The 24,179-nt window shown below is 42.9% G+C and overlaps 1 protein-coding gene across 1 annotated transcript in view; it reads right to left on the reverse strand.

The window, feature by feature from the left end:
- Sulf1 (sulfatase 1) overlaps positions 1 to 24,179 on the reverse strand; it is a 68,259-nt gene that overhangs the window by 36,948 nt on the left and 7,132 nt on the right. The window contains exons 2-5 of the mRNA XM_035438708.1: positions 21,104 to 21,343; positions 13,298 to 13,449; positions 10,476 to 10,645; positions 618 to 768 (exon numbers count right to left, since the gene is read on the reverse strand). Coding sequence (XP_035294599.1) covers positions 618 to 768; positions 10,476 to 10,645; positions 13,298 to 13,449; positions 21,104 to 21,343 — 713 coding nt within the window. The remainder of the gene's footprint in view (positions 1 to 617; positions 769 to 10,475; positions 10,646 to 13,297; positions 13,450 to 21,103; positions 21,344 to 24,179) is intronic.

Raw genomic sequence — 24,179 nt, forward strand, 5'->3', positions numbered from 1 at the left:
TACAAAATTTGTTTCCTGTTTACTAAACAAGCAAACAACAAAACAAGTCATGAAACTGCCTCTTTCAACAAACTCTCTATATTTCACTTTGAAAAATGTATGATTAAAGCAAATTTTAACTTCCCTACTCCTTTATTTAATTATAAGGATAAAAAAGACCCAATCTGGGCAGATGCAATCTTTAAAAAGCCAGAAAATGTGATCATATTCATTCCCATTTTTATACAGCAAAGATGAACTGAATTGATATGTTACTGTTTGCATTAGATAGGGCCCTTAATTTTACTTTCACCACAGTTGTCACCAGTCCCTATTGCATTATATTAAACATTACAATAATTCTGCTTTAGTCACTGACATGATTTGTTTAATTTCTGAAAGCATTGAAGAGTATGAACCCGGGTTTGTGACATTTTGATTTTTCTGTCCTTCGTCAGTGGCTTCTTAAGAATCAAACTGGAAGAAATAGGATAAGGGGACAGGGATGAGGATGTCACTAAACACACTTGTTTCTCTCTCTTAACACAGTATTAGGAAACGAAAACTGGATGGACTAGAATGGATCCACAGGAGGAGGTTAGATGAGAACATGTCACCAAGAGGGCTGGTGGCCTTACCCTCTCTACAGAGTCATCAACTGACATCAGAGTCTGGAGTCGTTTGCGCTGGAGGACATTGGTAAACTCCATGTGTATGGGCAGCATGGGACCCGTATACTGCATGATCCAGTGTTTGTCCATGTTCGGTGCATAATTATAGCTTGGAGTTCTGAAAACATACAGAAAGCAGTCTTATCATATATACATTTTTACAAAAACTTAGTCACTTTGGGAAACATTTCAAGTTAAAGGTTGTGAAATAGTAACTTCTGAAAGATAATGTAACCGCTGCTAAAGTGTTTTTCTCCCAAGCATCATGAGATCTTGTTTTGAGACTGTCTGCAATCTTCACCACCCTAAACAGTATACATCCTCTGTAGGTATGTAAATTCACACCAATAATACTCGAACTGAACGTGCAATTAATTCAAGTTCATCCAGGCTCCATGAATGAAATGTGTAAGCAACATATGATGATGAGGGTAGGTGTTTCAGATTTACAGATAAAATGGAAATGCAGAAAGGAGTGGTCTTAGGATGACGTTAGCTCATGAATGTTTGTTGCTAATGAGCATAATAATAAAGTCACCGCATGCTACGTGGGTTGATGGTGCCTCACAGTCTCAACATATTAATCTCTTAAGATAATCTTATCGATCGCTCATGCATCTTCAAGAGATTAGCTTGTTCTTCATGTTGTATATTAAAACCATTAATTCAATTATATTTGCTAGAATTATAACCAAGACTATGCCCACAATTTACACATTTACCAATATAATACTTGCTTCATAGAGAAATCAACAGGGGTAGAGGACAAGGGTTTTGTTAGCTACAGAGAAGCAGGCCCTTTTGCTGTATGTAGAAAGGTTTCTTCTTGCCTTCATTTAATGGGTTGCAGAGATCAGCGGCATCAGCTACACAGCCCTGGGGACTCAAATGGCTGCTCAAAAAAGTCTTCTCTGATTCCCTGTGCTCCTGAAGCACAGGACTGTGTTAGCAAGATTCTTTTGTGTTTGTTTTGCTCTGTATATCCCTGGCTGTCCTGGTACCTACTTTGTAGATCAGGCTGGCCTTGAACTCAGAGATTGGCCTGCTCTGCCTTCTGAGTGCTGGAATTAAAGTCGTGTCCACCACTGTCTAGCATTAGCAAGATTCCTATACCAAGACAGTATTACTCATTCATTCAAGCCTTCTCTTCACATGCTATTAAAAGCTCACAGGAGTGTTTAATGTAAAGTATTACACAACTTATTATACATTTTAACTAATTTGATTGTCTCAGCTCTTTTGGTTAACATATTTATTATCCCCAATAACCTACTGTTACTTTATAGAAGAGGAAACCAAGGCAGGTAAATAACTTGCATAGTTTAGTAAAGATGGTGGAAGCATGTCTAGATTTTCACAGCTCACATACTTAAACAACATGAACAAAGGGACGAACAAGGGATGCTCAAGTCTGTGTGAGAACACTTTTAATATAAACCTCGGGTTTACAAACTGCCAGTCTCACAGAGAAAGTCACCAACTGTATTGATTGGGGCATCAGTTTACCTGTCTCTGTTTTGGGGGTAGAAGACAAGGAAGTCTGAAGGGGAGTCTGGAAACAGTCCCTATGAGCCTGGTAATTTCAGAAGACCTCTGCGAGTACCATACTGATTCTGTAGCACTGTGAACTTCCCACATAGCGCTTGCATGGTTGTCCTTGGGGATGCTCTTGTGCACACTGAGCAACAAAAAACGGCACCCGTTTTTCACCCTTTCTCCTGCCAGGAGGATTGCAGAGACCATTCACATTGTAGAAAGTCCTAGGTGGCAGGCTGCAAGCATCATCCTGTTACCTGGTAACTATCATGGTCACTACTTAAGCTCTGAAGATGCTATCCCCAAAGCACAGGTGATGCTTGGTAGAGGACAGGAGTTCCCACCAAAGGAACAACCTGAGAGTGGAAAGGGAACACTCCATTTGCACATGTGTGAATGGGTGCAAGGCACTCCTCTAAGAATTGCTAGAGCAGAGGTTTAGGAGTTTTCCTCCACAAGCCAGTAAGCAAATTCTTTTCATGTAAATATCTAGGTTGCAACAATGCCATAATATTAAACTGCAGATTCTTTGCATACCATCTGCTATTCTTTTCAAGAGGAACTTCCCTTCTCTCCTTTCCCTTTTTGAAACTATGTCAACGTCCAACATCAGTGTTTGCTGCCTACCAGATAGATGATTCTGGAGCCAACTGGTCCAGATTTTTTACTTGGAAGGATTCCTCCTTTCTAGAAAGGGGCCACAGTGGGAAGGCAGCACCCGGCAAGGACTGAAGTCTGCCTTTCTCATTGTCTATGCAGCACGCCGCGTTACAAACAGGATTAGATTTAGAAGCTGAGAAGGGCAGAGGGGCTTAAAAATCCCCATGCAAGGGTTTTGCACCCATGGGGAGAGGGGGTATGAGGTCAGAGAAAGACAGCACATTGGCCATAAAAGGTCTCCTAGCCATTTACCAATTGTGGTCCAAAAGGGGGTACAGCTGTAAGAGATTACACAGGGGTTCTGTATAATACGCATCCTCCCCTCACCGCCTTTGAAGTTAGGTCAGCTTAATTTAAAAATAAATCTAGTTGACTTTTTTAAAACCACAAAACCTCAACGCAAATAAAAATTACAATAGGGAACCGACATGCAGGCTCACAGTGGGCAAATTACATCTTCCACCAGCTACCTTGATGTGCTTGGTGCAGCCCCACCTCACTTTGAGGAGCCGGGAAGCTTGCAGCAAATTACAAGCCTCAAATTGGACTCCTGGATTTACCGAATGACATATGTTAAAGCTGGCTTATATTAAAAGGGAGAGTTCAGGGCCTGTTGTCAAAGCTGTCTACCCCTCCCCCTGTAGTTTTCTGACTTTCTCAATATGGGAGATGACCTCTAGCTTGGAGGATGACATTCCAGGTGGGATCCCAGCGGGTAGCAGGGATCTGGGGCATACATTTGCTTTTTAAAGGAAGGCAGGCGGCTGCTGCTTCCCCACCCCCAGGAACAACAGCTGTTCAGGGACCTGCAGGTGGAGGGTCCAGGGTTGCTGGAATTGACAACATTGTTGAAAAGTGATGGTTTGCCAAAGCCTGTGGTTGCCTCCTGCTGAGGTCTGCCAAATTCCTTGAAGATGCAGCCTTCTGTCCCCCAGTGATAATTAAGGCTTGCTTGCCTTGGGACTGACTTCAACTTACTCAAAGAGGGCCTGGAGCTGTCACAGGGACAGCTTCACAGAGAGAAGTGGAGAACTCCTTGGAAAACAGGAAAAGTGTGTCTTTAGTTGTTTGCAATGCTTGAGAGTCAGATCTAATTCTTTGTCCCAGTTTTGTGAAGTACTACTAAATTATTCTGGACAGTTCTTTTTGCATGCGCCAGGTGTGCGTGTATGTGTGTGTGTGATGCTTCAGTTTCTTCTTCGTCTACACAATGGGAATAATGACTGTGCAGAACTTCTTGCGCAGAGGGTTGAGAGATTTTTGTGACTCTTGAACACAGCTTCTGGGGTCCCATTCTACTCTTGCTTACAGGTAGCCAGGCTAGCTCACCAGGGTGTCCCAGGCTAGCTCACTAGGGCATCCCACTCCCCTTGGGCAAAGGAGAAAGTGAAATGCCCAGAAGGATAGCTCAAGGCTACTGTTCCATCTGTGATGTCACACTGACCCAAGCTCCCAAGAACAGAGGTCCCCAAACTCCAGCTATTACAAGAACAGACTAGCGAAGATTTCCCTATGAAAAGGAAATCCTTTGGTCTTTAGCCTTTTACCCAATTTAAAGTGTTCTTCCCGCTCAGGAGCCTCCCACCCACTGCTGAATATCAACTTAAGCTGCAATTAGAGTCTGGCCCTAGGAAGTCCACTGGATACATTACCGAAAAGTGTGTAACCCTTAAAATAGAGACGATGAAGGATCAGATCACCATTTTTGAGTTTCTCTTCCTTCAGAACAAGACAAAAAAACAAGCCTCAAATCTATTTCAGAGGTGTCACTGTCTCAGATGGCCAGGTAGGTAAAAATTTCTGCCCTCGAAATGAATGTTTTAAGCAGATCTGTAGATCTCTGAAACACATCTGTATCTCTTCCCTGGCTATTCCTGAGCTGTATTTGCCTGAAGAGTCTTTCCTGCATGCTGCTTTCCCCTAGTTCTGCTTTTTTTGGGTTTCTTGCTCAGGACAGCTTCATACACCCGGCCACACACAAGTTCCATCCTCTACAGTATGCCAGTTTTCTTTGGGGTTTGAGTCACTTTCCAGTGTTACTTGTTGACAAAAGAAGGACAAAGCATCCTGAAAAATCAACAAATGCCACCTTTCTCTTTGGTGGGTAGGTATTTTAAAAAGAATGATTTTTAGTAGCCAAGAAATAGCTTCAAGAAATGCATGTGTTGTATATTAAATCCATATTGGGGAATTGTGAACTTCATCGTTCCTTTTGAATATTGATGGCTTTTGCTGTCGTTTCAGTGCAAATATATTCCTTTTGTTGATGTTCATCAGAACATCTGTTTTCTTTATTTGTTTTTTAGTCACAAGCACCAACAAAAAAAGACACTGATAGCATCATGCAGTGAGTAGTAAGGCAGGTCTCAGAGCTCAGCATAGCCCACCCCACAGGCCTAGGACACACTGGCAAAGCATCACATTGGAAACTCTATACTCACTCTCTCACAACCCATGCCATCTTCAATTTCATTCAAATTGAATTTACTTAATTGACTTTCTGGAGATATGCCCCACCTGACTTCAAATATCTGTAAGGCAGATAACATTTGAACACATGCAGAGTAAGACCAAATGATCTTGATTATAGGCATACAATAAAAATAGAGAATTGTTTAATGATGCTGGAAGTGCCAATTGGAATTATGCAAATATGTAAGAACCACTCTTACAGTCATTGTGGCTGTGACATGAACTGAGACAGGCCTGGAATAGTGGGAAGAGCAACGAGGCAAGGAAATTGACACCTGACTCCAACTTTGTTCCAAACTATTCATGTGTCCCGAACAAAGCCATTTAGGCTTTTATTAAAGCAAACAAGTGGGACTTCATTTTTTTTTAATTTAAAAAATTATGGAATCAAGAGAATTTCTAATTGATCTTTGAACTCTTAAAACGTACTCTTGAAGAATCCCAGTGCTATCTTTAAAAATATTTTCCTGTCAGCTAGCTGGTGAGGTCGACATGATTCATTTGGTAAACAGAATTTAATTTTACAACTAAACAAGAATCCAGGCTCCGCATCCTAGGAGCTAAAGAGAGGTGCTTTGTCTCTGCCTTGGGGCAAAGCTACTAGGACAGGATTCATAGAGTGCCCCCTGTGGTTGTGCCCCTTTGGAGACATGCAGCTAACTTCAGGAACTTGGGTACACAGGGCTTCAGCATAAAGTGGGGAGAACAGAATAGTTCTATAGAAAAGAACAATTCTGTCCAAATTGGAAATGTATATGAAATCTTTGAAGTTTTCATCTTCAGAAGTAACATATATATATATATATATATATATATATATATATATATATGTATTTGTGTGTGTGTAAGGTATAAAAATACAAATTCTTGTTAAGGCAAAACACTTTATAAAATTTATTGTATTTTTAAATTGTGTGTATGTGTGTGTGTGTGGGGGGGGGTGTGTGTGCATGAGTATAGGTGACTTCAGAGGTCAGAAGGGAAATTAAGTGTCCCAAAGGTGGAGTTACAGGCAGTTATGAGCTACTTGATATGGGTGCTGGGTCTGCTGGGAGAAGCTATTGCCATTGAACTGCTAAGTTTTCTCCAGCTCCAATTAGCAGCTCTACCCCACACCCAGGCCCTTCTGTGTGTGTGTGTGTGTGTGTGTGTGTGTGTGTGTGTGTGTGTGTGTGTGTGGTATGGAAGAAACAACTACTTGAACAAAAACAATCAAAACACAATCTTCAGATGTGATGGGGTACAGTGGGTGGCTGGGGTGCATTATGACAGGGGGTGGAGAGTAAAAGGCTGATGTATTTCCTGAAAGCTTAGTAGGGGCATCCCCATAGTGAAGGGCTTCATGATAAAGAGTTTTATGTGGATTTCCTTGTTGGAGCTTTTCTTGAATTTCTTGGAGGCCAAGACAGGCTGAGCTACTGTCTGATTAAACAGGACCCCCATGTGAACAAGGGAGCGATAATCCTCTCCTATTCGTAGTTGGGAGGCATAACCTTTCCCCTCAGTTTGTAAAGCCAGTATGAGGATTTTGAATGGGCCTCACTCTTTGTCAGAGAAGCAAATACCATGGAAACTTGATCCACTCTTCCCAGTGTAAGAGGGTCAGATAGCCACAGCCCAGGGCTGGATGAAAGGGAGCGGGTGATGTTTGGCCACCTACGAAGACCTGAAGCAAAATGTCCACATGACTAGCTTCCTGCACCCGAAGAGAGTCTACAACTCCATGCTGTTTCCACAGGGCCTGCCAAATATTTCTGCAGAGCACTTCACAGTGAACATCCCATTGCTTGACTGCATCGCTAATGTTTTCACTAAGGAAGCCAGCCATTCAGTAGCTCCATGCATCACAATTTGCAGCTTGTCTTCAATTTGTTTCACTCCTTTTGTTGAAGGACTGAACTTTGAACCTGGGCACTCATCCCCTCCCTTCCTTTATCAGCAGTCAGGGAAACCTTTGCAAGAAGGCAGCCAGGAACTCAAGGCTTCCCTGGCCTGTTGGAGGCATCTAAGTATCTCTACATGATGACTGCCCACCACCCCCAAGATGAGCTGCAAGTAGGTTGAATCTCTCATTTCCCATGGCTAGGAATATTCTCCCACCTGGCATTTGCCCAGAGCAAAATTACATCAGAAAAGATGACAGCCCAGACCTATTCTTTTTTGAATGGCCAGGTGTGAGAGGTCCATTGCGGTGAAGTTTTAGCTTGTCAAGAGCTTTACCCTGTCACCAGGGGCAAGTGTGGACTTATTTCTCTGTCGGCTCTCTTTGAACCTTGAGTTAGACAGCATGAAATTATACTATTTGTGGGTCAACTGTGTTGAGATTTGCATATGGCTAATCGTAATAGAGAGGATCAGTAAGAATGAACACCAACAGAGTGGCTTCTATGTCTCTATGTGGGACCCTTACCTCTGCTACTTCTCTAAGTCTTGTTCATGACATCACATCAAAGTGACTCATTTATTTCCACTTACAGATAGATGAGTTCATGGAGCTCTGAGGTTAAAGAAACTGCCCCTGGCCTTAAGGACAGGCGAGACAGGCCTGAACACCTTCGTTCTGCCAGGTTTTGCTTCGTCAGATCAATGCTAAGGGCACAGGTGGCTTGTCAGAAGTAGAAAGGCTCCCATGTGGCAGTGATCAAGTCCACTCAAGTTTTCTTATCACCCTACTTATGTACAAACTCACTGAGGTTTCCAATATTTTGCAGCCATTTTCCCTTTAAGCTTTACTTCATATTGTTTTATTTGTACCCCATCCTCTAGCTCCTAGGTCATGTATTAGACCAGTGGTTCTCAACCTTCCTAGTGCTGAGACTCCTTAATACAGTTCCTCATGCTGTGGTGGCCTCCAATCATAAAATTATTTTCATTGCTACTTCATAACTGTAATTTTGCTAATGTTATGAACCGTAATTTAATTTTTTTTTTTGAGACAGAGGTTTACCCAGGGGGTCGAGAACCACAGGTTGAGAACCACTGTCTTAGAGTATCTCATGTGTGTAGTGAGCCTTGTCTGTGCTATATACTCTGACCCTGAAGTCATCTACCGTGGCTGTAGACTCTCCTGCAAACATTTTCCCTATCGTTCCAGGTCCACTCTGAATGTCAGTTAGTCCATTTCCCCAGTGCTCTTTGGTGCTGTGACGACTAGGCTCTGCACTGACACTTCCGGCCCTCTAGTGCTATGACTACCTGGACACGTACCCATCATCCCTGTAAAACTTGGATCTGGACAAATTTACTATAAATCTTTTAAGTTTTATAGACTGTGTCACAGCTCCACTTGGTTGGTGGATCTCAAATATACATAATGAATGAGTGTGGTTGTATTTCAGTACAACCTTATGCATACAAGCTGGTTTGGGACACCCCTGCCTCCCATCCTAGTTTATTGGTGCTTAAGGGGTACCCATTGGGCCGTTCTTAATTAAGATTAACTTCCTTAATCCGTGCTGTATGATAACCTTATACGTATAGTTTCTAGTGTTATATCCAAGGCACACTCTTTGGAGCTACCTCCCCCCCCAGCCCCACCCCCACTCCTCTCCATGTGCAGTTACTGTTGTACATGCAACCTAGCTGTGGAGACTCTTGTCTGGCTGGTTTTCATATAGGCTTAGGACCTAGCCTTGAAGCTTCAAAGGCAGGCTGACCTCTAAAGAACCACGAAATGCCACATTTTATCAACCCCTTCTCTGCAAACACTGAGGAATGCCCTTAAGGTATACAGCTGTAGAAAATCATCTTCGGCTAGGATGGTGCTAATGCAACAAAGGGAGCTATACAACGTGACCTCTGATCAAAAGATAGGGAAAAGGTGAGCCCAAGGTATTTTTGAAGAAGCCGGAAAGATGGTTTCCTCCCACTGCACCTGTTGCTTACTGAATTTGTAACTGAGATACAACTGGGAGCCACCTACTAAATCCACATGCAGAGTCAGTAACAAGGAAGGGACCCTGGCCATATAGTTGAGTTCAAAACAGTGGCTCATCGAGAGCAGATTTTCCGGTTGCTGGAGTGTCTGTCTCGGGTGTCTCCACCTTTCATGCAATAAATATTTGAATCCTCCTGGCACAGTAGGTGACCCACTTTGCTTCTTATTTATTGTTAGTTTCTGTTCCAAGTGAGCTCTATCCTCTTTCCTGTTGGTCTTGGTCATGTGACTGAGGAAGGATAGTAACAGAAAGATACTAAGGATAGAAAGAAACCTTCCTCCCAGGAACCCAATGCCTGGCAATTCCATTAATAGTTACTTCTCCATCCCTAAGGCTCTTTCTGCCTGGGATCTTGTTTAGAAGAGGCAGGCAGGAGCAGTATTTAAGCACAACTAGCTCATGAACCAATTTCCATGGTGTCTGATAAAGGTGCCTTCCTTCTGAATGGGCATTGCTTTCAGCAGCCCTGGTCCCAGCTGCTCTGTGTGGAAGGCTGCTTATTGGGCGTGAAGTTTGGGAGAAACTGTGTTGAGAGTCAACAACAAAACATTCTTTGCTGCCAAGGCACCTAGACTTTTCCAGCCTTGGCCAGGAGGATTATAGCACACTGCAGCTCTCTTCTCTCCCTCGGCTCCTCTCAGCCAAGGAGGCCTCCCTTGAGCCTCCTCGCCCCCTCCCTTCAAGATGAAACATTAGGTTATTTTAAAGCCGTGACCTGAGAGGGCCTCCCAGGCAAGCTACTCCAGTTGCCTTCTGCACAGGCCTAATTGCACATCTGCAGTCAAGCTGCTCCCGTGTTCCCCAAGAAAGAAAATAAAGCTACAGCAGAGAGGGGCCACACCACGGCTATGAAAAGTGAAGTATTCCCACCCATTAGTCCTATTAGGTCATACTCAAGAATATCATTTACAACACGGAAAGGAACTCTAGGTGAAAACTGCCCTGTTTTCCCTGACGTGAGCCTCTTCTTTTAGCTACTGGCAGATACTGGAAATGCGATTCCCAATCTGAACCCCCAGCACTCTCTGTGGTAAGCCTGGAGGCTCAGCCTATCTCCTGTGCTGTATACCTTAGTTTTCATGTCATGACACCATGGGGCTGGCTTGTCTGCCTCGGGGCTATGCAGAACGGGAGGAAATTGGGTGAAGAGGAGGATAAGTTGGGGAGCACAGACAAGGACCATGTTCGGCAAGGGTGCATTGTTGATTTTGTTACTCACATGTGTTGGGAGGCATTGGGGTACAGTTTTGAAAACTGTGGGGCGGAGTCTTCAGGGCCGTGGGGTGCTGCGTGGCTGATCACCATCATAACGGGCCTATGGGGATACATTCTCTTAGACATTTTGAAGTAATTAATGCTCTCGTTAGTGATTAAGTCTGTGAAGTAGTCCTGAAACATACATTTGACACAAAACAAAAATTACAAAAGGTGACATTCAAGATCACATTTGAACACTGATTTCCTCAGAATCTCCACACTGAGTATAGAGGGCAAGGTCTAACCATGAGAGGGAAGAAAGCCTCCCAAGGAACCAACCACCTTCAAGAAGAGAGAAATATCCATGGCTGTTCATTTTTTAGGGTAGCTGGCTTAGCAACAAGGGGGGAAAGATATACAATTTAGCAATTAGGGAAGAAAAGAGGCAACTTGTGTTTGCCTAAGATAATGATTAAAACTGGCAATATATATTCAAGAACCTATGAAAAACAGGATATTTATCTCATTCTCAGGTTTCATTGATGTAATTGGTTGTCGAAACATTCAGTTACTCCGAGGGCAGAAAACACCCACACCTACTTCACACCCACAGCTTCAGAACACACACACACACACACACACACACACACACACACACACACACCCGCGCACGCACACGCACGCACGCACGCACCACGGAGGGAGACACGCATGCAAATGTGCAAGCCTAGGAAATTCTTTAGTTATTTAATCTACCTGTGAGAATAACACCATTCGAAGGCATTGTCAACAATCACAGGTACAGGGACAAATCCCAACATCTTATCAAGTCATTCATTTGGAACACTTAAATGTGGGAGCAATTGATTCCCTGCAGCTTATACTGTGTGAATTGTAGGAAGAAAGTACTACAGCTGCTGGGCTCTGAGTTAGAATTGCTAATAAATTGACTTAACACCCAGTGCAGGGGTGGGGCCAGACGAAAGTTTGGAAGTGGGCAGGGCAGAAGCATAACGAAGAGTAAAGAGAAGATGAGGACTTTAATTAAGCCACCTGCTTCCTCTGTGCATGTTACTGGCCTGAAGCTCTAGTGTCAACTTTTGTCAGAAACTCCTAGGCAATGGTCACAATATCAGAGACTCCCAGACACAGCTGGTCATATGTTGTGGTTTAAGTACCAGAACAGCTACAAGAGTAGTGTTGGGGGAAGAAATCTGTGTCACGTCCTTCTTAAGTCCAAAGGCTGTCCCCCCTTTCCATATGGGGGTCTTTTAAATTTCTTTACAAGCACACACACACAAGCATACACATGCACACGCACTCACAAACTCCTTTCCAACACAGTTGTCTTTGACACCTAATCAGCCGTGAGAATGAGCAGGTTTCGCTGATTTAATATTTTGAGAGAATCGTGATTACTTTGTTCTCCTTAGGACAACAGGGAATAAAAGGTTAATAGCTTGAACAAGGAGCATGAAAAGCATCCCCGCAGATCGAAAGTGATAGCAATGTCAATTAGTGTGCGTGGCAGGCATCATTTGCCTGCAAAGATTTTGTCCCCAGACAGGGAAATGACCCAGGATACATGAGTGGTTGAACCACTCCAAGCTGAGTTTTCTTGTCTTTTACAATGAGAACATGGCTCAAATTTGCCTTCAAGGTCCCTGCCGACTTGACTCTCAACTTTGATGTTCAGAAGCCTGTCAGCAGTGTTAGTGAGTTCATTTGTGTTCATTATTTTCAGGACGGTAGGAAGACCCGGCCTTACATTTTAAGTCTCTCTGAGTCCATTGTGCTCTCATCAAACTAAGCACAAAGACAACAGCATGCCCAAAACGTAACCTAGTCCCCGTTCTCTTTCTGCCAAATGCCTGAACCTGTTGAAACAGGTTGCTAGATCCAGCTGAATTTTTGGTATTTCTAGGAAAATGAAATGGATATGTCCACAAGGAAAGAGAATATTTTAGAAAAATTAGCAAGCTGAAATTAAAGATATTCTTCCCTCCACTTTTATGATCTCAATTTCTTATTAATTTAAATTAGTAATCATAAGATGATTTTTGAGATTTTTGTTGTTTTGTGCCTTAAATGAAGTCTCCCCAAGTAATCCTGATTGACTTGCACTCACTGTGTTGCCCAAACTGACTCAAACTCTCTGTCCATCTGCTCCAGCCTCCCAAGAAGAGGCTGGAATCATAGACCACACCACTGTGTCTGGCTTACTTTTGTAAGCTTTACAATCTAGAATCTGCTTGTTTGGGAACCATGGGTTGTTTCTATAGAATGATTTAGACATCCTAAGACTGACAGCCATAGAGGGCTGTGAACTCTCACTGCCATGGGGCAGATAGATGTCCCAGTCACAAATACTGCTTGGTCAGATGGGAGTAAAAGCAAATAACATAGTGTCCCAGAGTTCCGGGTTGCACCAGTCTGTTCTTATTTTCATGTGGAAGGCTGAAACCACCCACAAAATATACTTTCAACCACTGAAAAGCAAACAGTACAAGATGCACATTTGATTATGCGGACTAGCTCCCGATAGTGGGGAAAACAAAACTTAGCACAAGGCTGAGAAGAGGGGTATGATTTTCTGGATGGCACTTTCATCAAAGGCTGATTGCCTTTCATCCTAACGAGGGAGAAGGAAAAAAGGCTTGCCAGACAAAAGCACTGAGCCTTAGAGTCTTTCTTGTCTGGAGTTGGAAATTGCCTTACAATTTCTCATTCGACCATTGTGAGAACACAGAAAGCCCATCTTTCGGATAGTTTTAAGTCCCTGGAAATGCCGTCCCTCCCATTATGCGCAAAAGCAGATTGATGCAGTTTTACACTGGAAATTACCTTTGCATAATCAAATCCATGCTTTTCTTTGATGCCGTTGCGACAAACAGTGTAATTATAGAAACGAGAATTCTTGATTAATCCAAGCCATTCTCGCCACCCAGGAGGGATGTAGCTGCCATTATATTCATTGAGGTATTTTCCAAAAAAGGCTGCAATGGGAAACAAAAGATTATTTTTCTCATGTGAGATGATTAATCATAAACAAGTGCAGAGATATGAAATAAGGGCTGGAAAGGTGACGGTGGAGTGAAAATTCATCGAGGAAAGCACTGTCAAAGCACTCCTCTGCATGTTCTTCAGGCCGTGCCAAAGTGACAGTCACTCTCTTTGTTTTTGAGTAAATGTAAGCAGAACTGAAATACATGGATTATAATGACCATAACACTTTCGGGGATCTGCCTCTTAGGGCCAGCCTGGAACAGGCAGAATATATTCTTTTGTTCTGAATGAGCTAGATAACAGGTAGTGGGAAATTGGGTGTGTGATTGATGTGTGTGCAGTGGAACACCGAGAGCTAGTCTTCATGACAAATTAAGTCTTTTTGTTTTTTGAGTGATGAATCAGGAAAACTTCACTGAAAAATTCGTCTTGCTTTTCACATGGCCACATAGCAAAACTTTCCCTAGTCTTTCAAGCCCCTCTTCACAGCACCTCAGCTGGCATTCTGGTTTCCATAACTCTTCCATAGCCACATCTGGTCTTGAATTAAGGCCAGAGAGCGCCCATTTCACTCAGTTCCATACCCCATAGTTCTAATACACCTTCCTCTCCTTCTAGTGACAGCCAGGTCCTTGAGGAAGTTTTGTCCCTTTTGATAGAAACTTTCTACTTTGTGAGTTTTTTTTCTTGTTTTATTATTATTTATTTATTCATGTATATAAGTATGTATTTTTGGAGGCAGGGTCTGGCTATGTGGCCTAGGCTTGCCTTGAACTGTCAGTCTTCTTGCTTTTGTTTCTTTGTCTGCCTCCCAGGTGCTAAGATTATAAGATTATAGCCATGAATCTCCATGTCCACCTTTGCCTCACATTGTGGCCTGCCCACAATCCTTGTACAGTACAGGGTTCCACCAATATTTCTTACACTAAGCCTCATGAACCTAGTATATTCCAGAGATTTCACAAGTTCTGGAAATTTTTTTAAAAATGTATTTTCACTTTAATTGCAAATTTTAAAAGTTGATTTGTTTTTCTAACATATTTCTATAGCATATAGCTTTTTAATGTGTTTTAAATTGTTTTCTTTGAAAACAATCTGGACTTGAGTCCAAGAAACAGCACTCTGGGGCTAGAGAGATGGCTCGGTGGTTAAGAGCACTGGCTGCTCTTCCAGAGGTCCTGAGTTCTCAGTTCAGACAGGGACTGCTCTGGGAGCCTGTGCCTAATAAACTTGCACCCTACTCTCTCTGACTGCCTCCTCATCCCTAGGGGCTTGCCCAACTTTTCTGTCCTTTTGTTTTCTAAGAGTTCTGTAAAAGAACATAGTACCTGGCATGTGTGGTTGAGAGCCAGCTTCCCAGGTATGTGCTGGCTAGCTCACTTCTTCCTTTCTGCACTGCCAGGCGAACCTGCTTGGGCGCAGCATAGTGGCTGGGGTGTTGTGGGGGGGCAAAGAGGCTGATCAAGAGGGAAAGCACTTCAGTGTTTGACAAGTACAGGGGACTTCTCATGCCATGGTTAAAATCACCATGATTCTGTGGTTTGAGGATACCTTAGTCTATAGTTATGCTTTGTTACCAGTTTTTTTTGGTTTAGTTTGGTTTTAGTTTTAGTTTTGTTTTTTGTCCTCCAGTATGACTTACTTTGTAGAACCCAGTTCTCTCCCATGTGGGTTCCATTTTCCTTAATTAATTTTAAAGCTTTTCAATGCTACTGTTAGTGCTTCCCACCTCTAGGGAAGCCATGCCCAATGATGCCTGCCTTCCCTCATGGCTGCACTTTTTAGGTCACCTTGTAGCATTTCTAGCCATTACCATGGTGACTACCCTTCCTTCACCTTAATCCTTCCCTTGCCTTAATCCTTCCCTTACAAACAACTCCTTCAAGTCTACTAATTGCTCTTGCTATTGCCTTTAGAAAGGCTTCCAGGTTTTCAGTGTCTTTGCATTAAGGGAGTGTGAAAAATGTAGTCAGGATTCCAGATGCAGTGTCACCCACCCCGTTTACTACAGGAGAGCCCAGGCCCAGGAGGCAGCACCCAGAGTAGGCAGCACAAGCTCTTCTGATCCCTTTGGAGCTTCCTGCCACCGAGATAATCTCTAATCATCCCTGGTTGCTTTGGACTTTACATTTCTTGGCCGTGCTCTGATCATCTGGGTTTCCCATAATTCTGTTCCATGTACACTGTTCATGATGCCTTTCTCTAAAATGAACTTGATTTTCAGGTCAATATTACCATGCCAATGGTTTGGTCATAAGCACTGAATTTTATCCCCCCTGCCCCCTTTGCTGATGGCAGTTCAACTCAGCTAGTGCTGTCAGAACTACCCCGAATCAACCAACCTTCTGGACCATCCTTTTCTTTTATGACATCACCACTTGCCTTTCCTGCTGTTTAGGGAGGTGGTTGGAGTTGGAAGATGGGTAGAGAGGTAAGGAAGATTGGATTATGGATTATAACTATTAGTTTGTGTGTGGTTGTAGTTCCCCTCTCTAGGACCACAGACTGCATCACACTTAGAAAAATGTGTATTAACTATCTGAAGAAAAGAGTTTTCTTTTTATATCAGTAATAGGAACTATAAAATGATCTGATGGTTAGAGAAATTTAATTTTGCTTAGTAGAGTGAATGATGTATTCATGGCCATTTTAATACCGGTGGCAGGATTTCATTGTAGATACTATAGATATAATTGAGAACCAGGCTAGATTGTGATTTATACATTTGTATATATGAATCTGGTTTACTCAAATAGAGTGCAAACATAGTAAAGACAACACTCTTTCTGTCTCTTTTTATCCCAGGCTCCAGTGTATTCCCAATATCCTGTGGTTCAATAAACATATGTAACATTTCATGTTTACGCCCCTAACAAAAATCCATGACATCATAATCCAAACAAGTAAGAATATTAGCTTGTTTTACCTTACAAGAAATTAAATTAAGTCCTTCACTGAGAATACATAAATAAGCTTGCTACAAGTAAAATAAATCTTATGTAAAAAGAGAGGAGGTTAGGTCAGGTTGTGGAGGTAGATGCCTTGAATCCCAGCACTTGGGAGGCAGAGGTAAGCAGATCTTTGTGAGTTCAAGGCCATCCCAGTCAACAGATCAGGACAGGCTCCAAACCTACATAGAGAAACCCTATTCCAAAAAGCCAGTGTGTGTGTGTGTGTGTGTGTGTGTGTGTGTGTGTGTGTGTGTGTGTGTGTTAGAAAATAGGTAAGTTTATGTAAATTAATTTATTACAGAAAAAATACACTGCATAGCCAAGTATGGGAGTATGTCTGTAGTAGGGGCTGAGACAGAAGGATAGCTTGAGAATGGGGGCTAAAGACCAGTCTAGGCAGCAGAGTAAGACACCAGTTCACAATTAATTAGTAACAATTCACTGCAGATTTCAACTAAATATTGTCTCTTCCACTTACAGCACAGAATGGATGTGTCTGGATAGATGGGTCTAAAATTCAGCTCCTGTGATTAGGTAATTTCAGCGAGCATAGCAGAACTATCATGTAATTTCGGATGGGATAGAAAACTGTATGTTGGAAAACTGGCCTGAGTCCTTCAAATAGCTCAAGAGCAGAGGAAGCCCTGGCCATAGCCCCTTCAGCTTTGCTTCGATTCCTTCCTTCCAATCAATGCAGTCCTCTCAACCAGGGATGATATTTTTTTTTTAACCTTACAGGTTAAGTTTTATATTAACATCTACCCCGTCATAATTTTTTTTAGCAGGCTTTAAGCAGCAAATTTGTTTTTTTCGTGTGTGGTAGATAATCCATGGCCTTTCTCACTTCACTCTTCAGGACAAAGTGCAATAGACACAGTGTTGTGTTTTTTTCCTTCTTGGATATTTAAGCTCTGGTAGACTCATATTTTCCATGAGTAAAGTTAGAAACATTTAGGCTACAACCAGTCCAAAAATATGCCTAAGTTCCAAAAGAGGAAAATCATGTCATACAAGGGTAAATATAATATTGGATCAATTCATTTCATTTAAATCCATGTATTCTGGATGCCTCCCAAAGTAAGCTTCTTAGTAATTTGTCTTCCTGGAGTTGTTTTTTTATAAAACTTATTGCACTTTGCATTTCTCTCTAGATGGATCTTTATGTGTCATGTTATTTTGGTTACCCCCATTATTTTTCTTAAGTCTACAGTTAAATAGTCCAAATAATAGGTTCATAATTAGGAAAGCAGCAATTGATTATACATTGTTTTTTTTCTCCTCACTAGTTTAGTGTCTTGTAATCTCCTCCACCCCCTTAACTTTGCAGCCACCATTCACAGGTAGATCACCAACTATTGTTACAATGATAGTCTTATTTCCTAATTTCTTCAGACACTTTTGTCTTTCTCATCAGAGATAACTTTCAATTAATTACACAGATCTTTAACATCATTGTGGTGCTGAAGTCAAACCAAGGATCTCATGCATGCTAGACAAACACTCTTCCACTGACCCACATCTCAGCCACCTGAGTGAATCTTACTCTTTTTCTACTCTATGTGTTTGAAAGGGTCCTTGCTTCCTTGAAAGAATTCCTTATAAATGGGAGGATGATCCCTCACTTTGAATTCTGTCATTGCCTATGTGTTTCATAGGCAGAAAGACGTTGGCTTTAGAGTCAGCCTTTGTTTCTAGGAGCTGATATGATGTCCCTGAAGAAAATCCCATGCTACAGCAAGATTGTTGGGATGCAGGGAATAACACACAGTCTTTATTGGGGTGCTTTATGGTTGGTGCTCACAGCTTTGTCCCAGACCCAACTCTGCAGTTGGGGTAACATTCCGAGCTGATCCTTGCCCTCCTAAGCACTGGTGCCAGCTCTATTCTCAAGGACACTCCTCTCTTGAGGTATAAATTTGTTACTGGGAAAATAAGAGATTAGATTTAGTGATGACCATATATGGTGACATATCCTATAATGCCAGCATTCAGAGGCTGAGGGGTTAGAGGTCAGCCTGTACTATAAAACAAACAAAAACTCTTAAATAAACGATCTCTAGTTTTAGCCATCTTAACGTAGGGTGAGTGTGACGACAATGAAAACAAATACAAGAGCACACTATGCCACCTACAAGCAAATGGTTGGCTTCCATGCTGGTGACCCAGTGAACTCTGCAAGGGATTCTTCCCAAATTTGCTTTTGCTATCAGGAAGCTTCTTCCTTCATGTAGCTTTTCCCTGTGACTCCACAGCATGTACTTTATGAGCCAAACCACCATAACTTTAGATAGGTGCTATCATTTGCTTCTGCTTCCCACAGTATTTGCTGTTATGCATGCTACTGTATTCTGTGTGTCTGTAAAGTACTCTGGAACAAGGCAAGAGAGAATACCATGCATAGAAATATGATCCTAGACATAGGCAGGCACAGCAGCACATACCTATAATCCCAGCACTCTGGAGGTAGAGGAAGGATGATCGAAAGTTCAAAGTGCTGAGTTAGAGGTGAGCCCAGATATAGGAGACCCTGTCTTAAAAGACAGACAACAAAAGGATCCTGGAAACTGTTAAGTCAGACACTCTGGACTCCATCCACCATTGATAGATGGATTTTTGCCCTTTGACAATGAGTCCTCTTAAGTCTTGGTTTCTTCATTAGTACCTTAGCCTCCTTCCAAGCTTTCTTTGAAGAACTAGGCAAGACAACTAAAGTGCTCAGGACAGAGTGGGCAAGCTGTAGAAGCCTAATCCCTTCTTTCTCACCTTCCTGGGTTATCTCTGAAGAAATCAATACACCCTGAGCTCAAACACCATCTGTATACTATGGATGTTCTAAGAGTTCCACTCTTCGCAGATCCGTATTCTCCATAGACAGTATTAGCTAGAGCCCAGGAATGGCAAAGGCACAGATTTCACACGATTCTCCTGAACAGAATCCATTTGGTGGTTAGAGTAAGGAACCAGGCAGGCACCAGGGGACTGTTTGAAACCTGCTTCAGAGCTGGCTACACAGTATCTGAAGTCCTGCCTCCAGCTATAAAACACAGCCAAGCACGTCTGCCATCTTGGAACCCTGCAGAGATGCTTGGCGGATTCCTAGGATGAAAGGTGCTGTAAATTTAAATCACTAATGTGAGAAGAGACACCAGGAGCAGGTGCCATCAGTAAGCTCCTCACTAGCCCTGTTCCCCTCCTAACTGGAAGCGAACACCCTTGAGACAGCAGAGAGGATTTGCTCTGTGAATAGGGATCCTCAGATGCCTGTGTGTGCTGGAGTGATCACAGGCACAATCAATAATTTCATCCATAAATAACAAGAAGTAAGTGCCCCTGGGGCTTGCTGCAATAAAGCAAATGATGACATAGTTCCTAATCCCAATGGGAAAGATTAAAAAGAGATTCCAGAGAATATTTATCTGAAATGCCTTAGCTTTAAACTTTGAGAACAAATAATCTACAGGCCTGAACATAATTTCCAATAAACGTTTTTGATGACATCTTAAATTCTGATGAATAAATCTAAGTGTTTCTTGGGGTGAGGATGTAAACTGGACTTTTTACCATGCAAACCCTCCATATGCACCCTACTGAGAAAACTGGGGAGCAGTGTCCAGTGCCGGAGAGTAAGGGCTGTGAGGATAATGGTCCCAGGAAGTTATTCCTCTTAGTTCCTGCCCACAGTAAGAAGCCCAGACCCCTCCCCACTAACCATAAACCTCATGTTGTTGTGTGCAGGCTCAGGGTTGATAGCTGGTGCAGTAAGGACGGCTTCCTTTCCTGGAAGGAATGGTGAATGTTTGATGACTGTGACTTCACCTAAAGCAACTGCTAGAGTCCCATTAATTACATATGAATAAATAAGTGAAACTGGAAAGATCCACAAGGGTGGCTTATTCATTCATTCATTCATTCATTCATTCATTCATTCATTCATTCATGACGTCATTTGGCTCATGTGCTGGGTCTGAGACTCTGAAGGAGGCACTGGGCAGTTCAAAACAAGACTTGGTTGTTTCACCTTAACAATCATCAGGGATTACCTACATCTAAGCAAACCCCCAAGTTCTCCCGTGACCCCCTGAGATTTGTGAATGGAATGAAACCTCATTCATTGCTTGTCACCTTGGAATATTTCACCTGTTGGGGGCTTTTGTGGGAACAGCATTTTCAGACAGCATCTGCTGAGAATCCTGAATTTTTTTAGAAGGATTTCACATTGGTACATTCGCTGGAGTGAAATCACTTCTTATACTGACATTAATGTAGCTTGTCTGCTTTAAAATTTGAGTGTGTTTAGACCTAATTGGGTTGCTAAGAGGAACTTTTCTGGGAGTGGATGTTGCCTGCAGAGCAGGTTGTTAGAAAGTAAGGCCATCCTTGTGTTTGTCTGTCTGCCGAGTGCACTTAACTTGTCCTTCCACTCTTTGCCATTTTATGAGAATAGAAACTTTGCTGGAAGCTGCCAGCATGTTCTTGCACTTCCAACCCTCTGAACTGTGAGTTCCTTAGATTTCTTTCTTCAATAAGTAGCCCTGTTGTGCGATTCTGTTAAAGCAACAGAGCATGGACCATGGTGGAGAGCAGAGAATATAGATTCTTCCTTGTTGAAGTCTCCTGGAACTTCTTATCTATCATACTACCCTGTGTAGTTTCCCTCATCTAAGACTATGGAAGAGGAAACAGTGACCTTTACCTGTTCTGTAGCCAGTGTTATTGAGATACACAGCAAATGTCCGAGGCTCATGCATTGCCTGCCACGAGGGAGAAGAGCAGTTCTCATTGTTCGTGTAGACATTGTGGTTATGCACGTACTTCCCTGTGAGCATGGACGACCGAGACGGGCAGCACATGGGTGTGGTCACAAAAGCATTGGTGAAGGTGGCCCCACCGTGTTCCATGATCTTTCTTGTTTTGTTCATGACTTGCAGAGAACCTGAAAGGCATAGTTCTGGCACTGGTTAGCAAAGCATACCCTCTGCATACTTGCTTCCACCTTGCCTCTCAAGCCTCTCTGTTCTCTCCTGTGGGAAGGAGCCAATAATTGGTCAGCCAATAATTTGGTTCTTATTTCTAGAACAAAACAGACCATTTGGGGTCTAAATATCTCAGACATTCTGTAGAGTAATCATCCCGTTTCAGAATCTCTTTAACCACAAAGGAGAAAGCATGCAGGCTAATCATGTAATTAAAGCCAGACTTTCAGATAGGAGGAAGATTCCAATGTCAGGAACCTTCGAGGACCATTAGAATACAATGGCTTGTTACAGTGTAGCAGAACCCTGGAAAGGTCAGTAACACCAGAGTTTAGCAGACACAGCATTTTAGTTTTAATCCTATGGCAGAAGAAAAAAACAAAACAAACCCCCTACTAAGCAGAAGATCCTCCAAAATATATGTGATCAGAAATGGAGGAGTATAAGGAGGGGAAGGGAAGGGTTGGGGGAGGAGAGGAAAGGGGTTAAGGGTAGAGGTCTTCAAAGTAACTTGCCATCCTCTAGCAAACTAATCAATGAGTGCCCACATTTCTATCCGGATAAGACTATTGTGATGTGGCTAGTTGATATGTTATTTTTAAGGCTAGGTTGTCCTCTAACTCAAAAGCATGTGCCCATTTGTAAAATAGTCTATTACAACTTTAAGGATGAAATGGTAAGACAAGGTTTCTAAGGAAGAAAAAAAATCTGTCTAAATCAGTTGACTGCAGCTGAAACATGTCTACTTCCTGCAGAAAGACAGAGGCCACACTCAATAGTCTTTTCAGGTCTTCTCAAGAAACAAATGTACTGCAGAGTGCTACAGCCAAGCCCATTACACTTGAATCCTGGAGCCTCAGGTTTCTTTCTCTCTCTCTCTCTCTCTCTCTCTCTCTCTCTCTCTCTCTCTCTCTCTCTGCATTCCTTCCTATTTCTCTCTTTTTCTTTTCTTTTTTTTGTTTGAGAGAGGGTTTCTCTGTATAGCCCTGGCTGTCCTAGAACTCACTCAGACCAGGCTGGCCTCAAACTCAGTTTTCTAACAGGCTCCCCTCCATCCAGAGGAAAGGAAGAAAGTGTATGGTTTCCAGCACAGAAGAAAAACAGAGTCGCGCAGGGGCAAGTGAAGAGAAGCTGCAGTTAGCTGGAATCCTTTATTGTGCACATGATGCATAAGACAGTGGGGAAAGGGGGTTCTAACTGGGTCTCATTAGAGGGGTACTCCTGACTGCTCCTTCTCTCTGGTTATCTTCTGGGGATCAAGCACCCTTTTGTAGTCAGTACATGACACCACACACAGTGCACACCCACTTCATGCTGAACATGTTAGCGGCCTCAGCTCTATACACTGATTCCCTTGTAGCACAGGGGAAAGAAAGGAAATTCTCTGCCTCCAGTGTCCGGTACACACACCATGGATGAGAACTGACATACACATGTTGCTTGTGGATATTTGCAAAGCTCCCCCCGCCTACCGCAAGAATATGAACATAGCAGTAGCAAGAATGTAAGTCAAGAGGGTATTGGAGTGAATGCTTAACACAGGTCTGAGATGAGAGATGAGTGCATGGCAGGAAAAGGGGAGGAACTCTCAGGTAGGTAGTGTACAGTGTGTTGTTGGGGATAGAAGGAAGACTGCATGGGTGATGTTCTCTGCTGACAGGAATACCAGTAGAGCTTTGTGAATGGCTCATTGATTTTCTTCTGTGGAAAGAAATATGGAGCGTTTTCTTAGTAAAATGTGACCTGAGAAGCAGTGCAAACAGCTTGGATGCAATGCAGACACAATGGGATCTGATCACAAAATAAAGGCAGAGGAGAGTCTGATGAGCAAAGAATGCCTTGAGCAAAATTTGAGAGGCGTTGCTGCAAGAGTGATGGTGTGTGGGTAGAAGATGACAGCCAAAAGGCTGTTGAAGTCATCCTGCCCTGCTGCAATCAGGACTCCCCATCCCCTTGAGAGACAGGATCCAAGAAACAGATCCAAGGCATGCTGTAATTCATGGGAAAGGGCTGTGCGTTGACTAATGGCTAAGATTTTCAGCACAAGAAGAAATCTGGAAAGGGAATGGTCTCATTGATGATGAAGAAAGTAACTGAAAAGAATGCGCCTCACAAAAGATCAAAGAGAAATGCATTTCATTGGGGTTGCCTTTTACATTTGTGTTGGGTGATCATAGAGAGGAAATGTCCCAAACAAGAATTGATGAATAGAGATGAGGAAGTTGAAAGACTTCTGAAAGGTGTCCACCAGCCTCCTCTCCTCTCCTCTCCTCTCCTCCCCTCCCCTCTCCTCTCCTCCCCTCCCCTCCCCTCCCCTCCCTCCCCTCCCCTCCCTCCCCTCTCCTCCCTCTCCTTTTCTCTTCTCTCCTCTCCAGGTCTATGTGATATTTAGTTACAGGAGTGTCTTGACTTTCGGGAAGGGCGGGGGGGGGGGGGGCGGGGGGGGACAGCAAACACTGCCTAATGGTCTATTCCAAAGAATCAGCTCTCAGAGTTTCCTTTATAGGCCTTTGTTAAATTCAAATAAAAGAAGGAATGCGGCTGGAGACCATCATCTGAGGTCCTGCATCCCCAGTGGCCACCTCCCGCTTCCAGATGCGTTTGGACTGCAAATGTAGGGTGGAGGTGGGAATCTGGTTGAAAGTAAAAAATAACATAAAATCTGGGGTTAAATTTTCTGACTAGTTCATAGTCGCAGGAATTGCTCAGCCAGGATTCTCCTCTTATCCCCGCTGTCACCTTGTTGTTACTGAGCTGACTGCTGTGATCCTAACCAATTCTTCAAAAACAGGTGAG

Source organism: Cricetulus griseus, chromosome 2 (assembly GCF_003668045.3).
Source record: "Cricetulus griseus strain 17A/GY chromosome 2, alternate assembly CriGri-PICRH-1.0, whole genome shotgun sequence".
In the NCBI taxonomy this organism is placed as follows: Eukaryota; Metazoa; Chordata; class Mammalia; order Rodentia; family Cricetidae; genus Cricetulus; species Cricetulus griseus.